Source organism: Grammomys surdaster, unplaced genomic scaffold, assembly GCF_004785775.1.
Source record: "Grammomys surdaster isolate TR1022 unplaced genomic scaffold, NIH_TR_1.0 185, whole genome shotgun sequence".
NCBI lineage: Eukaryota > Metazoa > Chordata > Mammalia > Rodentia > Muridae > Grammomys > Grammomys surdaster.
Window position 1 is genome coordinate 1582664 of NW_021604630.1, and position 17724 is coordinate 1600387.

Here is a 17724-nt window from a genome sequence, read left to right on the forward strand (position 1 = left end):
TTTAGACAATTTTTAAAGTATTTTTATTATGACAAAATCCTAGTTAGAAAAAAAAAAAGAAAAATGACCTACAGGCTTGTCTACAGTCCAACATTACGAAAACATTTTTTTTTTCATTTGAGATTCCTTTTTTTCAGGTGACTCTAGTTTGTGCCAAGTTGGTACCTAGTCCAACAGCCACCAACATGTATTCCTACATTTTGTCAAATTATGCCAATAATATACCTTGAACTCATTCACATAATTGCATGTATAAAATATTTAGAATTGGCATATTTTTAAATTTACAATCAAAGTCACCTATATTTACAAAAGTATCCTACAGAATTATCATGTACATTTACACTTATTCTGATAAGCTAATATTTTTAAAATTCGTTAAAGCTGTTAAATCTGTTAAATTCTTTTTTCTATATCTCAAAAGAGATTTCAATAAAGTAAGGTTGAATTACCATCTGGGATTTCACAAAGTGTGTGTGTGTGTGTGTGTGTGTGTGTGTGTGTGTGTGTGTGTGTATGTGTATGTTGCGTGCTTGTCCACATCAAGGCTGGAGGAAGACATCCTGTGTCTTGCTGGGCCATGATCTGCTATATCCACTTGAGACAAGGTCTCTCACTGAATCTAGAGTTTGCCATTTTTCAGCTAGGCTGGCTGGCCAGCCATCCTGAATGGTCTTGTCCAAACCCTTCATTGCAGGGATTACAGCTGTGTAAGACTGGCTTTGTGTAGGTGCTGAAAATCTGACGTCAGGTCCTGATGATTGTATAGAAAGTATTCTTATCCACTGTTGTATAGCAGTTTCCTCCGAGATTCAAACATTTTACTTTCGGTGAAAAACTTGCTAAGAGTTTAAAGGGAGGTGAAGCAACAAGATGTTCTTAAAGGAGGTGAAACATTCTATACTGCAGACAAGCTCCTTAAGCTCAGAAAAGAAACAATTCAAAGGTTTCAGGAAGTCCCTGAAACTGAACACATCCACCAGATCTCTCTTTGCTTAAGAGTATATATAAGCACTAAGGACCCCTGAGAGACATTTTCAGACCAGAAGAGGCAGAGACCAGACAGGCTGCCTGGAAGAGACTCAGATCACCTGAGATACCTGGAAAGCATACTCTCAACTTGTTGAGTTGCCTGTAGACTCAGCAGTGTGTGCCAGGTTCCCAGAATTGTGAGCTATCACCCATGCTGGGGTGGGATCTGATGATGTAGCTGTCCTGAGTCATCTCTGCCCCCAGAAGTAACCCCTCAGCCATACTCCCGTAACTTACCCCAATAAAACCTATTGGTTGAACAAGTTGGGCTTTGGTGGTATCCTGACTCTGCCCTACCATCCTTTCTTCAGCTGAAGTGAGTAGATATTTTCTTATTTTCCCAGTAAAAGTATCTCCCAACATGTGCTGGGTCATCTCCTCACCTCCCTTCCATCCCCCACCCCAGAAAGTAGATTTTAAATCTATGTGTGTACATGTCTTTTGTTTCCTGTGTGGTGTATTAACAATAGGTATGTGAACATACAGTTTGGAAAGTAAGATTAGTATATTACTTAGAAATTATTTAGTCTTATACAACCATTGGTAGTGTTTTGTGAATTAGCTTATACTTTTTATTATTGTATTTTTAGTAACTTTGAGAAAGTCAGCTAGAGCAGACTGATACCAAATGCATCATGTTCTACACTCTTTCTGAAGGGAAAGCATTTCAGACCACATTAGATGGCTTTTCTAATATGAAAAATGAACAAAACCCACAATCCTAGATAGTTGTTGCCAAAACTTCAAATCTCCAGAAAAAGAAGGAATTGGAAGAACAATCTAATATTCTGAGTAATATAAAACAAAGAAAGCCAGTGTCCACTTAGGGAGCCGGTGTCCACTAAGGGAGCCAGTGTTCATTAGGGGAATCAATGTTCTCTAAGGAAACTAGTGTCTACTTTCCTAACAGGACTGAAAGAAACAGGAAGTATAAGAGATTTTCAGGATCTGGGGAGGAAGGAAGCTTACAATCCTTTAGAAAAAGTATCAATTATTTGAAAGTAAAAATCTGTATCTACCTCTAACTATGTATCTCTCAAAAATCCTTTTCCATCTAGACTTTGAACAAGGTGCTGTTATAGCATTCTATGTCTCTCATAAAAAGGAGACAATGCTCATGGCAACGCCTTTGTCCTGAAAATAAAAAATTTCCCTTGAGATGGCATGGCTCTTGTGAAATGAAATTGACATAATGCATAGGATCACTTACAATACACAAGACTTCAAAGTCCCCAAAAGCCAACAAAACACAGAATGGAGAGGTCGAGGTTACACAGAACATACAAAACTATAAAATGTTGAAGAGACAGATGTGCACAAAGAGAAAGCTTCTATTTGAGTTTGTGGCATAAAAGAAAAAAGTATAGAAACAAATGTCAATTAAAAATGTAATCATCCCAAGATTGCAGTCCATAATTCCCTTTGTATAAAGTAGAAAAGTACAAGGAGTTAAAAAGCATTCAATCCAAAGCGAAAGAAAATGGACAAATGGGAAATACAAGTAGCAAATAGTTTATGATACATGCAATAGCAATTTTACTACAATGCAAAGAGAGACTCAGTAACTTAAAAGGGAAAAACCGAGAAATATACTAATACTTCTATTGGTGACTGTAAACAAAAGCACACCAGGAAGAGACACATTAGAAACCCAAATAAGAAAACATATATCAAGCCCATGTTCTAATTTTCTTTTTGTTACTGTAATTTAAAACACCCTGGCATTGGTTCAAGAGACTCTCAAAACAATACTATTTGGCCCTGGTTGCTCTCCAGAGGTAGAAAGTAAGTACTACCCAGCTGCTAATGTAAGTGTTCCAGCCATGACACTCATACCTGTCACCCAGCACTTGGGAAGCTAAGACAAGAGGACCAGGCACTTCAGGTTAACCTCAGCTAGACATCAAGCTCAAGGCCAGACTGGGCTACGACAGGACCCTGTCACAAACAAACAAACAAACAAACAAATCATACTTGATGACTACCCATCAGTATAGACCCATAGGCAACAAAGGATAATAAGTATATGAAACGCATTCAAGAATTGATGATCTAGGAGAAATAAACTGATTCCCCAAAAGAAAAAAATCCACAGAATGCATGTGACCAGGAAAGCAAACTATGAATTCTTTTATATCAAGTAACAATATTATATAAATGTTTATTTTCAAAAAAGAAAATATTAAGCCTAGATTTATTCTCTCATAAGTTAGATCAAAGTTTTAAGAGAAAAGTATCAACTTACATACAATCTATGACAATAGAACGGGTAGAGACTCACCCTATCTGGCCAGCTTTAACTTAGTTCCCAAGCCAGACACCATGTGCCATGATAGAAAAGCTCCAAGCCAGTATTATTACACACATGGTGGAGAAATCCTCCAAAGTATTTTCTCCAAGGTCACCTGATGCAAGCTTTAGATACATAAGTCAATTGCTTATAGTAATGGACAGTAGGGATCTGGGATTCACACAGGTACAAGTGGCTCACTCATTTATGAACTGAATGGTTTATGAATATGATCTATGTTAAGAAAACTAAAATTTTGATTAAATAAGATATTTAAATGTATAGAAATGGAGTGATAGTCTACGTGTATGGAACAGTATAAGGATATTGGATTTTACCAATTGAGCCATAGAATCAACATAAACCCAACCCAAGTCCCAAGCAAGCTCTCTCACGGATATCGATACACAGATCTGTCAAGCTAAATTATGTATTTAAAGAAAAAGGTCAGGAACAACCAATACTTTTCATTGCTGAAGAAGAGATAAGATAGATACCTCTGTTTTATGATCCAGATAAACTAAAAAGCCACGCTAACCATAAAATTGTGGTATTAATAAGGAAATAGAAAAAAAAGTAAACCCAAAGAACAGGAAAGGAAGTCCAATATTAGAGTCGCATAAGTTAGTTTTCCTTTAAAAATGCTTTTTTTTGAAACATGATACATATAGCGAAATACAAATGAACACAAATGAAAAAGTTTTAGTAAATCCAAAATGTCAAGGTAAAATAATTGAATAAATAATAATCTTTTTTAGAAGTGTCTCCAATGAAGGAGAATAACAAAAATTTAATAATATCTATTGATCTCTTCTGCTTTATTAAAAGCATTAAGAATAAAATATTGAGAGAAAAACCTAACAGAAGAAAGCCACAGATGCTGCCAACATTCAAAAATTCAGGGACACAAGCAAATCGAGAACAGCGCTTCCGTGCGGAGCCTTCCATGCTATCCAAAGCTAACACATTTAGAAATTATAAAAGTGAATGCAGATACATCTGGGTAAGTTCAGGTTCAATCATCTTCTGTTGATTATACTACACCCTGGTTTCCTTTGAGGAAAACAAGGAAACAAAGACCTTTCTCACCCCAAACTGGCAAATGTCAAGAAAAGAAAGCCAGGTCCCCCGGCAATGGGAATTTTACATTACTAGATTAAAACAGATAAACAATTGAGAGAAAATAAGAATGTGTTTCCAAAAGTAAGTGAAGCATACAGTTCACTTCATAGCATTAGATTAGCTCATTTGGTTTTCTTGTATTAATCCACTGGATATAGCCATGTCTTTAAAGAACAACATAGCTTCTAGTTCTCCACAACAGGAGGTTGGCTTTGAATCACCCCTCAGTAGTCTGAACTGTGAAACTACCGACAGAGCCACTTACCCCGTTCCCTTTGCACTTCTTGGTGGCGTTGCAGTCATTTCCTGTGAAATTAACTTCTTTGCAGGTTCCGTTTATACAATACTAAAATTAAACACAGAATATTTCCCAGTCACGAATGTCATGTAAAACAAGAAATGCCACTGTGCGCTACCTATTCATAGAAGATGTTCAAGACCTGCTTATCCGTTTTGCTTTGACTCTAATACAGACATTCTGCCTTTCTAAAGTAGCCCCCTCAACAGCAATGGTATCAGAGTAAGAGGAATGTGTCAGCTCGGAGCTGATGGAGACTGCATGTGGTTTGGATTTTGATTCCTACCGTTTGAACTGAGTGAAATTCTCACTGCATTTCCTACGCTGTTAATATTTGTTATGGGTAATTGGACAGAAGTCAAAAGTGTCCCCTTAAGGTTGGAGGATAATTTTGCCTATGTCTCAAATACAATTTGTACATTTCTTTGAATTGCTGTGGTAGCATATATCAGAATTAAAGAGAGAAATAGTTTGACTTTGTTTCCTTAGGCACTGTCAAGCCTTTTCATGTCAGAGTGACAACCAAGTGATAATGCAGGTATGTCATCACCTTGGTCTCATTTACCCTTTTCTATTTTATTTGGCTTGAATGCTTATTTTTTTTCAATTGTTGACGTAAGGTGGAATTAAATAATTCACAATATGAAAATGTCAAATGAAAATGAAAGCTAACTCTTCGCAATTATCCGTTCAAAATTACCATACAACCAATAAATAAATTGCATATACCAGCTTTCATGCGGTCCTTACATTCAATATTCAGTGTAATATTAAGTATTCTAGCTGGTCCATTGAGATACTAAGAAGAAATAAAAGATATTCAGATCTAGTAAAATTATTGGTTTATAGATAACACGGTCAGATATGTAGTTGATCTCCAGTGTACACAGACAGACTACACAGAGATGTCCATGTAAACTCACATAGGCTGAGGGACTGCACACTGATGTCCATGTCAAAACATAGGCTGACAGACTGCATACAGTTGTCTATATAAACACACACACACACACACAGAGACTGCAGACAGATGGCTGTGTAATTAGACTGCACAAAAATATATATTCGAATGCACACAAGCTGACACACTACAGAGGTGGCTGTCCAAATCCTCACAGGCTGACACACTACACATACATGTCTGAGAAAATACATAATACACAGACTGACAGACTGTAAGCTAATGGCCAGGCAAGCACATGCAGGCTGACAGTCTGCACACAGATGCCTGTGCAAATATAGCCAGACAGCACACAGATGACTGTGCAAACAAAAACACACAGAGAGTTACAGAGCACACACATATGCATGTGTAAACACACAGATTTACAGACCACACACAGATGGAAGTGCAAACACACAGACTTACAGACTACACACATATGCAAGTGCAAACATGCACAGACTTACAGATCACACAGATGCTTGTACAAATGCACAGACTTACAGACCACACACAGATGCATGTGCAAATGCACAGACTTACAGACCACACACAGATGCATGTGCAAATGCACAGACTTACAGACCACACACAGATGCATGTGCAAATGCACAGACTTACAGACCACACATAGATGCAAGTGCAACACACAGACTTCCAGACTGCCCGCAGATTCATCTACTGGCACACATAGTCTCATCACTTGCTGCATACTTATGCCTTCATAAGCACACACCAACTTAGGGACTGTACTCAGATGCAATAGAAACACACACAGATGACACAGACGACAGACTACACATAGATGTCCATGAAAACACATACTAACAGACTATACATGGTTGAATGTGCAAACATACACAGACTGACCAACTACATACTGATGCTTGTGTCAACACTCACATACGAATGTACTACACACAGATGAACATGGAAACATGCAGAGAATGACAGAATGCACACAGATTCATAAGCAAACACACACAGACTTACAGATTACATACAGATGAACAGGCAAACACTCACACAAACTTGATACAACTTATCAGTGAATTCAGCAGTTTCAGGACAACATATTAACATAAAAATCAGTTACATTTATACCAAAATACAAAGGATAAGCCAATGAATATTTTAAATTTTTGGTCACAAATAATAATGACAATAATAACAATAACAATAACAACAATAATAATAATGTTACTTAGAAATTAATTTAGCCAAGAAGGGAGAAAGAGACAGATTCAGGCCCTAGACTTAAAAGCTGTCTCCCTGCCAGGCAGAGTGACCTGTGTCCCCACCCAGGAGCAAAGCACTACCTTCTACAAACCAACAACTGTCACTTTTAGAGACTTGTTTACTAAGTTCTTCCTTCACAAGGTGATCGATCATGCTTGACATTTTTGGAAGTTTGTCTGTCCCCACTTTCATGATGAGAAAAGCTAGCATGCTGTCCTGGCAGACATAGAGTCACGGCACACTGCCTGGGGTGGGGTGGGTCCCAGTGCTTGGGGCTCCTGCCTCACAGCCTTATGTGGAACTTTGATGAAGCTGTCTGGGACTACTGTCACATTGGAAAGCCTGGGCTGTCACACTTCCTTTATGGCTTGCTCATCTGTATGGGAGGTAGACTTTTGTTCCTCCCTGTTATCTGAGTGAGGGCTGTGTGTTCTCACTGGCTCTGAACTGCATTCCCACGGGCTTTTCCACGATTGCAGCTCATGTCATTAAGATGTTCTAAGGTGAGAGAAGCAGCCCAGGAACCACTCTTCCTTAATCGGATATTCCAAAATTTCCCCTATTCTATCTGAGAAGCAAATTTTCAGATACAGCTCACAGAGGAAGTTGGCTGCACAAGACAGTCAGCCCCAGGACCTGGGTTCCTCAGCATGGGTAAGCTTCCTCAGGGATCACGAACCGCTGATCTTAGGTGTTCATAGTTGGCTTTGCAAGCAAATGCTGTAGGCCATTGTCCTGTAGGGTTTATAAATAGCTACTTTCAACCTTACAGGGCTATTAGTGTGATTTCTGGGCTGTGTCCCCTCATGTCCCTAGACTGATAAACTTTGGATTTTAGTTCTCTCTATGTATAATGACTACACGAATGTAATTTGCATATATATGTACACTTGCACATACAGATGTGCGCATACACATGTGCTTCTCACTGTACGACAGCCATCAGCTGTGCCTTCCTAGCATTGCTTTGGCTCTTCCAAACTATTCACGCTTAACATTCTGGTCATATACATAAGCACAAAATTTGACTAATATGAATATGGCTTGCAGTGAAGTACAGTGAAATGAAAACTCAATTTTACTATTGGAAATTATTAGGTCTAAAAACAATAGCACTTGGTGGTTAGTAGACTCTTGTGTTAAAAACGTGTGGTGGTTGTTTGTTTGTTCTTTACATAGAGACTGAAAAGCATTGCGACATGGTTACTAAAGCTCCATCCAACTGTCATCTAACACCATATAGGAACTGAACACAGGCACCAGGTTCAAACCATCGTGGTAATTAGCATAAATTAACAGAGCTAAGTATCATCCTCAGTCGATTACCATTTGTGGTCCACACACAGTGCCGTCAGCCACGTATGCGCTATCTCTGCCATCTGATCTCATAGACAGCCCAGGAGGTACGGACAGACACACACTGTCATGGACATATGAGTACAGCACAGATTGACTAGGGCTTTTATAGTTCTTGTGTGGCCGAAAACAAGCTAATTTTCCACAGAGAACATCCCTGGAAATGGAAAACAGAAAAGTTTTCATTATTCTTTTAATTTTCAGTTATGCCAGCTTCCAATTGAGGATTGTGAGGATAGTAGCATAAATGTTTGGTTAACGGTGTGAAACCATAAAAACGATGCAATGGTAACATTGGTTTATGATGTTATAAGATTTTTAAAAACATGAGCAGGTAGGCGCAAACGGTTAATTAACACCGTGGCAGTCCTGAAATGTGTATATTGTATTCACACATGTACATGCAACTTTATTCTCTATTACAGGCTTCAGTGGTCAGCTAGGCTGACTTTCATAGAGTTCAGTCTGGACCTGTGACCTGAAGTTTCCCATTGGTGGCTGACCACTTATTCTTTCTGCGTCTTTTGAATATGCACTATTATTTTATTATTTTATTATTTTACATATTACATACATTATCTTATTATTACACATATTATTATACTGCATAGAGCTTTACAATACATTCGATTTGTTACTCAGATCCATGTGCACATATGTGCTCGTGTGTGCATATATATATGTATATATATATATATATACATATATATGTGTGTGTGCATATATATGTATATATACATATATACATATATACATATATACATATATACACATATACACATATACACATATACACATATACACATATACACATATACACATATATACATGCAGGTGGAGTCCAGAAGACAGTGCTGGGTGTAAGTCCTCAGGTGCTGTTCACCTTTACTTTTGTGACATGGTTCTGCACTGGCCTTGGGCTCACAGAGTAAGTCTGGTTAGTGGGCTAGTGAGTCCCTGGGATCCGCCTTTCTCTATCACCCCACCACATCTGGCTCTCTCCCCATGAGTTCTGTGGCTCTAACTTGGACAAGCACTTTCCTGTCTGAGCTAGTATCTCCCCAGCCCCACCTTGACTTTTTAAAATATCTAATCTGAATTTCTGGCAGCGCTTGTTACAAGGTAACTGCTCCTGTTATTGGACCCAGGAGCTGTTTCATGTGACAATAAAACAAGTTACAACAGTCCAGATGGAGCCACTGAGACACGTTCTGCAGCACCACCTGTCAGCTTTTTGGAAATAACCAACAAGATGAAAATTTCTTTCCTCTCAACAATCTTACATTGTAAAAAAAAAAAAAATTAAAATCCATGCTTTAGGTTTACTGCCAACTACAGACTTAAAGCACAACTCAATTTTAATTCTTAGTTGAAAATAGAACTCCCAAGTTTCTGAACTTTGGCAGTTCCCCTTACCAAGGACAATCTGATTTCCCAGCCGGTCTCACCCTTAGGGTGGGCGAGCACGCGTGCACACATTAGTCTGCTCACGCACTCGTTTGATGAGACTATTTTCCTACCATACAATTTGCTAGTTGTCTTCACTTAGTACGGTCTCTTGTCAAAGTATCATGACTCAGAAAAACAGCTACTTTTTATATACATACTGCTGTCTGCACTGTAACGAGTACGCGTTTTTAGAATCACAGTTTGCCAGATTTTCACGTGGTGAATTCACTTTCTCAAAACAGGCATAGGAAGCGCCTTGAGAACCTAAAACGGAAACGTGTTCTGAAATTATCTTTAATCCGAATTACGTGATCTTTAGTAACAGGCTGATAAAACTGTCATTTCCAAATGGGCATGCAATTTTCATGCTTTGTCTGATTTCCTTGGGCAACCTGCCAGTGTCATAACATAAAACAAGGGGGATTATGTCCATTGCTACAGGTTACATTCATGTGTTTACTTATTTGTTGTTTTGAAGCAAGATGTATAATATATCTCAGACTGGCCTTGAAAATCTCCTGCCTCAGCCTCTTGATGGTTGGAATTTTAGGCATGTACATCTTTGTGTGTGTGTGTGTGTGTGTGTGTGTGTGTGTGTATCCATGCACACACATGAACATGTCTGTATGTGGAGGTCGGAAGAAAGTTCATATACTGTCCCTTAGGCACAATTCACATTGCTTTTTTTTAAAAAATTATTATATTTTATATGTATGCATGCCTATGACATTCAATTCTCTAAACTGGTGAATAAGTAAATGACCAACATTAATAAATAGTCAGAATTAAATGAAATGTCCCCCCCCCATAGCCCAAGACACCTCTATTATTTCTTCCAGACTTCAGTTTTCTCTCTATTGGAAAACATCCATCACCTTTGTGTAACATAATAAAGAGAAATCAACTTTAAAAAACTATTAAAAGGGAGACAAGTGGTATGATAAGGGACATTTAAACAAGATAATGAGATTTTCAAGATTGATTACAGAGGTTTTGCACAGTAAGGTCCTAGGAGACATAGGCAACAAGGGGATTTGATCAACTGGAAGAGGGTACCAAGACTAGCCCAGAGGGTAAAGACTTTATGTTTAGATTTCTTATACTATTTAATGCTTAGGTAAGCTCAGTTGCCTAAGGTATTTTAAATTTTACTTGTTATATTAAGAAAGGATAAAATGATCTTGATTTTGATTTTAGTAACACTACAAATGAGGATGGTTGTATGTTCTTATATTAATCATGTTTTGATATGACTCTGCCAACCCAGACCTCCTATCTTACATGGAACTACAGGAGACCCTAGAGAGCTAAAGTGTTCCTGAGCAAAAAGAACAATGCCAGAGGGGTTATCATCCAGATCTTAAGTTCGATTAACAGAGTCGTAGTAATAAAAACAATATGGTATGGGAACAAACACAGACGGGTATACCAATGGAACAAAATCAAAGGTCCAAACACGAGTATCCGTAACTTCTGCCATCTAAATCTCAACAAATGTGTCAAAACCAAACACTTGAGAAAAGACAGCAGTTTCCGCAAATGGTGCTGGGAAAACTGGATGAACACGTAGAAGAATGAAACTCGGCCTGTGTGTATCACCCTTACAAACACTGGCTCCAGATGGATTGAGGATCTACCTGCGGGTGAAACTCTCAACATTTAAACAGCTAGAAGAAAATACAGGCAGTCCCTACATGATATGGGGTTAGGGAAGGATCTTCTAAGTAAAACCTCATATGCTCAGAAATTGAAACACACAATTGAAAAGTGGGACCTCCTGAAGCTAGAAAGTTTCTGCATAGATAAAGAAGCCAGCCTGTGTAACAGGAGGCTTTGCCAACTGTACATCTGATGGAGGATTAATATCCAGAATAAAGATCCCCAAAACAAAGACAAAACTTTCTAACTAAAAAAAAAAATGAACTATAGATCTGAACATAAAGTTCTTAAAAGAGAAATAAAAAATGGGAAAGAAATATCTTTTAAAAGTATTCAACATTCTCAGCGTTGTGTTTTATAAAAAAGAAAATGAAGCCAGGGATATGTTTGGTGGAGGCACTGTAGGTATGGTTGCCAGGGAAGGGGGTGCCTCTGCAGGCCCATGCTGAAGTATTCCTTATCCCTGAGGTATCAGCCACAGAATGGTATAGTATAGAATAGAGTTTATTTAGGGCATGGGGAGGGAAGTTGGGGGGGGCAGGGAGGGAGGGAAGGAGGGAGAGAGGGAGGGAGGGAGAAAAGAAAAGTAGAGGCAGGCCATAAACATGTGGCGAGAGAGAAGGGAGAATGGGGAGAGAAGGACAGAGGGGGAAGAAGGTAAGAGAGCAAGAGAGAGAGAGGAGGGGGCAGGCAGCCTCTTTTATAGTGAGGTATGCACACCTGGCTGTTGTGTACTGTGGTAACTGTGGAGCTGAGCCTGGAAGAAATGCTAACACTCAGAAGTTAGAAATACACATGTTAAAAATGCTTTGAGAGTTCATGTTACCCAAGTCAGAATGGTCAAGATCAAGAAAGCAGCTGAGAATTAATGCTACTAAGGATGATGAGAAAGGGAATCCTCATTACTGTTTATGGTTTGCAAATTGGTCCAGCCACACTGGAAATCAGTGTGGAGAATTCTCAAAAAGCTGTAAGTAGATCTGTCTTGTGACCCATTCATCCCACTGGTTGGCATACGACCAAAACTTCACATTCTATTCAGCAGATACTTGCTCAGCCATAGCCTTTGATACTTTAGTCATATTCATCATAGTTAGGAAATAGAAACAACCTAGATACCCTTCAACAGATTAATGGAAAGTGAAAATATGATACATATACACAGTATAATTAATTATATTCAGCTATAAAATTGGAATCATAAAGTTTGCATTAAACAGATGGATCTAGAAAGTATCATACTGAGTGATTTAACTTAAACCCAGGAAGTCAGATGCTGTCTGTCCTCTCATATCTGTGGATCTTAGCTCTGAATATTTAGATGCCAGTGTATAACCTGGTGTAACTTAAGATACCAGGAAAGTAAAAGTGTGTGGGAGATTTCTTTAGATGGGGGTAGTAGGACACAGATGCACATAAAGAGGAAGTGGGAAAAATGAGACAAAGAATTAAACTGGGAAGGGAGGGCAATAGAGAGAAGGGGGAGAAGGGGGCAGAAATGGAGAGAGGGAGAAATAAATAATACTAAGGATGTTTGAAAAGTTCATAGGAAAACATTATTTTAATGTTTACTTAGAATATATATATTGAGTATACACACACACACACATATATATATACATACATACATACATACATACATACATACATATACATATACATACACATGAAGGCATACCACTTGAAGTGATAATGTTCTTCACTAAGAGGCATAGATTATCTAACAAAAACTCTAAGGCCAGGCATAGGAAAATTCCTTTGTAATTGTTGAACAGAGGAGTCAAGAAGACCCCCAAAATCAAATCTGCTATCGCCATTGCCTTAGTTGCCTTCCAGAAGTTGAAGGGAAGTCCCTTACGAACTTCGGATACAATCAATCTGGATCTGATTTGAAATCTTCCTCCCTGAAGATTGGTTCTTATGCTATCTGAAGGTTCTGTGAAAGTTGCGGAGAGAGCAAAGCAATCAAGTCCTTCCTAGCTATAATAGCCACGAACCTCAGCAATGACCAGGATAGCAAGTGTCCTAAAGGTGCAATGGTGGCATCTGCCTGCATCCTATGGTAAGGACATAAGGCACTCTCAATCAAAGGGAGTTCATGCTTGATACTGTAAACCAGCTAACTACCCAGCTGGTGGGGCCATGGGACCCAGAGGATAACCTACTATTGCCCTTATCCTAAACTACTATAATTCCTAACTGCATTCTAGACCCTCATCCTTAGACTCAAAGCTAAGTGTAGCTCTCACCTCTCATCTAAGAAGCTTCTTTTTAGCATGAAAGAGACCATTACAGAAAACCACAACTGGTCAAAATGCAGAGAATACTGACTGGGGAGTGCCCAACCCTGAATGATACATCTCCAATACAATTCCAATACAGCCAAAGGCTTTGGGAACACTGTGGAAGAGACAAAGAAAGAGTCAGAGGACTGGGGCATAGGCTGTTTGATAATCTCCTAGGCAACACCTAAGGCAGGGCCCTGGACAGTGACAAGCACAGTTAACATACCAATGTAGAGGGTTCTTCCCTGGATGAAGATCAGGCAATTAAAGGCTGATAAGACAGGGAAAAATTAGCCTTTTTCTGTATCAAGCTTCCTGATGATATAATTCAATCCCAAGCATTCAGCTTTTAACACATACACATAGGAGCAACACCAAAGGGGTGCAATAGGCTGTGCTACACAGGTGCATATGTTTGAAACAATATTAACGATGTCATAAAATTGACAGTTGTGGGAATGAGTGAGGAATTATAAGAGCAAGGGAGTATAGAAATGATATAAATACAATGCTTATTATGAAATTATTAAAACTTACATTAAACACAAGGGTTTAAACAGAGTTATCTTATGGCAGGGCAACATGGCCCTCTGTCAGTCTTTAGAAGATAACAAATAAAGAGCCCAGTGTCAGGAATGTGTTATGTCTTTTGGTTAGCGAGGTCCCACAGACCCCCAAACATTACAGTTATTGCAAATGCTCTTAGTTACTTTCCAGAACTGAATGGGATGATCCTGTTGCTCAAGATGCCACCAAACCGGTACTGACCTGGAAATTTCATCCTTACTGGCTAGCTTTAACAATGCTAGCAGGTGAGGTGCATGATAGCGGACCAGAGAATCAGTCACCGTACTTATTCAGCTGTGAACCTGCAAGCTATAATAGCAATGGTCTGGTAAGACACACCCACTGGTGCAGTGGTGGGCAAATGTCCTGGGAGTGACCACACACTTTCTGATTAGATGTAAGGTCAGTTTCGGAAGATGTTACATTAATGTAAACTGCAGTAAGAACCTGTGGCTAGACAGGCCATATTTCCTAGGAGAGAGCCTATTATAGCCATAGTATAAAACAGGCTCCTAATGACTTGTGAATATACTCAGACCCCATTTGTCTGGGTGATTTTTCTGACGGCTCCTCCCTGACTTCTGACCACCCACTGTGTTGACTTTGGCATAGTTTTCTCTTATTCTCTTACTTTAAGCTCTCACTTAGTGAAGTTGTTCTCCAGGTTTTAATGGGAAGCCAATCCTTTGCTTTAGGTCATGTTGGGTAGAAAGCTCCATCATCCTAACCGCTCTCCCACCTCAAGGACCGATCATAGCCACAAGATTCTCTGATCATTATGAAGGATGGTTTCCTGATAGCTCTGCTCTGATCTCTAACGTTGCTTTGTGAATTGGTTGTAGAGTCTGATTATGTCAGTCGTCCTGCATATAGATAATCATGTTGGGGCACACTAAAAACACCAGCAGGCATGTAGGAGTCTTATCTGGATTTCTCTAAAATGTTAGCTGAAGAAAGGAAAAAAAAAAGATGAACAAGGTCAAGACAGGAGGATGATGAGTTCAAAGTCAGCCTTGACCACAAAACAAAACAAAACAATCTCAAAAACCAACAAAATGTGCAGAGAATCCTGAACAGGAGTTCTGGCCAGGTAGCCTGTAATTGCTTCGAAGTGGCTGTTCCCCTTAGTCAGGAAATTGATCACATGTGAATGACATCCACTCAGCTTTGTACGGCTTATATTCTCAATACTGGATTACGAATGTGGCAGACAACAGGGAATTAAGGCATCACAATCTACTTATTTTCTATTTACATTTTAATAGAATTCAGAGGGTATAAGCAACATGTTTTTTTCTTTAATCAAACCTTGAGAAAAGGCATTACGTGCATAGCAATTTTCTTGGAAGTTTTCTATCATGCCTATAATTTTTTTTCTTTATTTTCAGTTAAGCCCCTCATAAAAGTATGACCCAGGCTTTTCCTCACCTAGGCTTTAAGGCATGTGATATAACCCCCCATGGAGTGCAACATAAATGCAAAAGAAAGCAGTACCTTTTCCAAATAAACTGACACACTGGTCATTAAGAGCCTGGCATCGTCCACTGTAGCAATATGCAGATCCCAACCGGCACAAATGGCCATTCAACGCAAAGGTGTCAGGAACACAGTGGCTAGAGGAGCCATCGCAATATTCTGTGAAATCACACTCTGGGTCAACAGCCTTCCTACAGGGAGTGCCTGCTGCCGACAGCTGGGGACAGGAAAAAGATCAGGGGCTGTGAATGACTTTTTAAGTATTTGCCAAAGAAAATGGCTAAACATGTCTGGTTGTGGCTAACGGAGGGACTAAGAGACTTACCCAAACCAAGAGTTCTAGAAAGGGAAAAGTCAGGTAAAACACCCACTGGGACTCACGAAGAAGGGTAACTCTCCAGGGTATGCACATATCCCCAGTGGCAATGTGCTTGCAGTCATTAGACCTTATGCTCCACAGCGCATGCGCATTCCTACTTGCGCAGCATATGGACTGAGAAGCGCGGAACAACTGCGTCCTACCCATGATGCTGACAGGACCCAGAAGCCAGTTTCAGCCGTGACTCTGACTAGCTTATTTGTGTAAGAGATATATAAAGAAGCTCTTTTATACTTGTAAACTAGGAATGGAAATCACATTCTCTTTAATAGAGAAGTGCTTAGAATAATGAATGGTTGATAATGTGTTGACAGGTCTCACCACCAATATTCGTCATTTTCAGAAAACAAGCATCTCTCTGCATAGTTCAGATACATTTTTGTGGCTGGTTGAATAAATGTTTCCTCTTCTGCCATTCGTAATAAAATTTACAGTGTCCCAATGTTGACCTACCATATGTGCTGAAAACACACACACACACACACACACTATAATCATCTGAAATTGAATTAATATTTAATAAAGGAAAAATAAATAAAAATAGTATCTTTAAAGTAATGAAAGAAAAAACTCAATTTAGACTTTCATACCCTGAAAATATATGTTAAAAAGGAATGAGAAGACCAGCAGGCTGCCTCAGGGGGCAGGAGAGTCTGCTGCCAAATGTGACGGCAGGAGTCTAATACGTGGAAACCTCATAGTGGGAGGAGAGAACCAGCTCTTACAAACAGTCCTCTGACTTTTGTGGCAAAGGCATGACAATTCACATACACCCAAATGATAAAAACTAATGAGCAATAAAGCCTTCCCTGGGCAAACAGTAGCTAAAAGAATCAATTTCCTGTAGACCAGAATACAAGAGATAGTAAAAGAAGGCTTTCAAGTTCAAGAAATATGATCTGATGGCTGGGATGTAGTTAGTGGTAGAGCACATGCCCAGTGCGCACACAGGGCGGGGGTTTGGCTCAGTGGCAGAGCGCATCCCAGCATGTACATAGGGCTGGAGTGTAGCTTAGTGATAGCCGTTAGTAACATGATACTTAAGAAATCTTAATTAAAAAAAAAGTAAAACAGAGCTGTAAGCTATATGGTTTTACTTTGCCTTTAATTTGTCCAGCAATCATAAGTATCACATGTGGGAACTTGGATTGGAAAATCTTTCTTCCAGTTTTCTAATAAGTTCCATATCCACTTGTTGCAGGATTCAGCAGGCCCCACTACAAGCAACCAGCTTGAAGTGGGTTGTAATATTTTTGTGAGAACAGAATTATAAAAGTAGAAAACAAATCAGTTAGTGTTAGGGACTGAGTGTGAACTGTGTGTGAACTGTCATGTGTGGACTGTGTGTATAGACTGTGTGTGTGGACTGTGTGTGGACTGTCTGTGGACTGTGTGTGGACTGTGTGTGTGGACTGTGTGTGTGGACTGTGTGTAGACTGTGGTATGTGGACTGTGTGTGAACTGTGTGTGGACTGTCATGTGTGGACTGTGTGTGATATGTGGACTGTGCTGTGTGGACTGTCTGTGGACTGTGGTGTGTGGACTGTGTGTTTAGACTGTGGTGTGTAGACTGGTGTGTGGGCTGTGTGTGTGGACTGTCATATGTGGACTGTGTGTGGACTGTGTGTG

The 17724-nt window shown here is 39.3% G+C and overlaps 1 protein-coding gene across 2 annotated transcripts in view; it reads right to left on the reverse strand.

The window, feature by feature from the left end:
* Adam18 (ADAM metallopeptidase domain 18) overlaps positions 1-17724 on the reverse strand; it is a 68081-nt gene that overhangs the window by 13868 nt on the left and 36489 nt on the right. For both annotated transcript variants that reach the window (XR_003711499.1, XM_028768279.1), the window contains exons 14-17: positions 15735-15933; positions 9888-9993; positions 8251-8437; positions 4710-4790 (exon numbers count right to left, since the gene is read on the reverse strand). Coding sequence is in view for 1 of the 2 variants with exons in the window: in XM_028768279.1 (XP_028624112.1) it covers positions 4710-4790; positions 8251-8437; positions 9888-9993; positions 15735-15933 (573 nt within the window). In the remaining variant the exon portion in view is untranslated. The remainder of the gene's footprint in view (positions 1-4709; positions 4791-8250; positions 8438-9887; positions 9994-15734; positions 15934-17724) is intronic.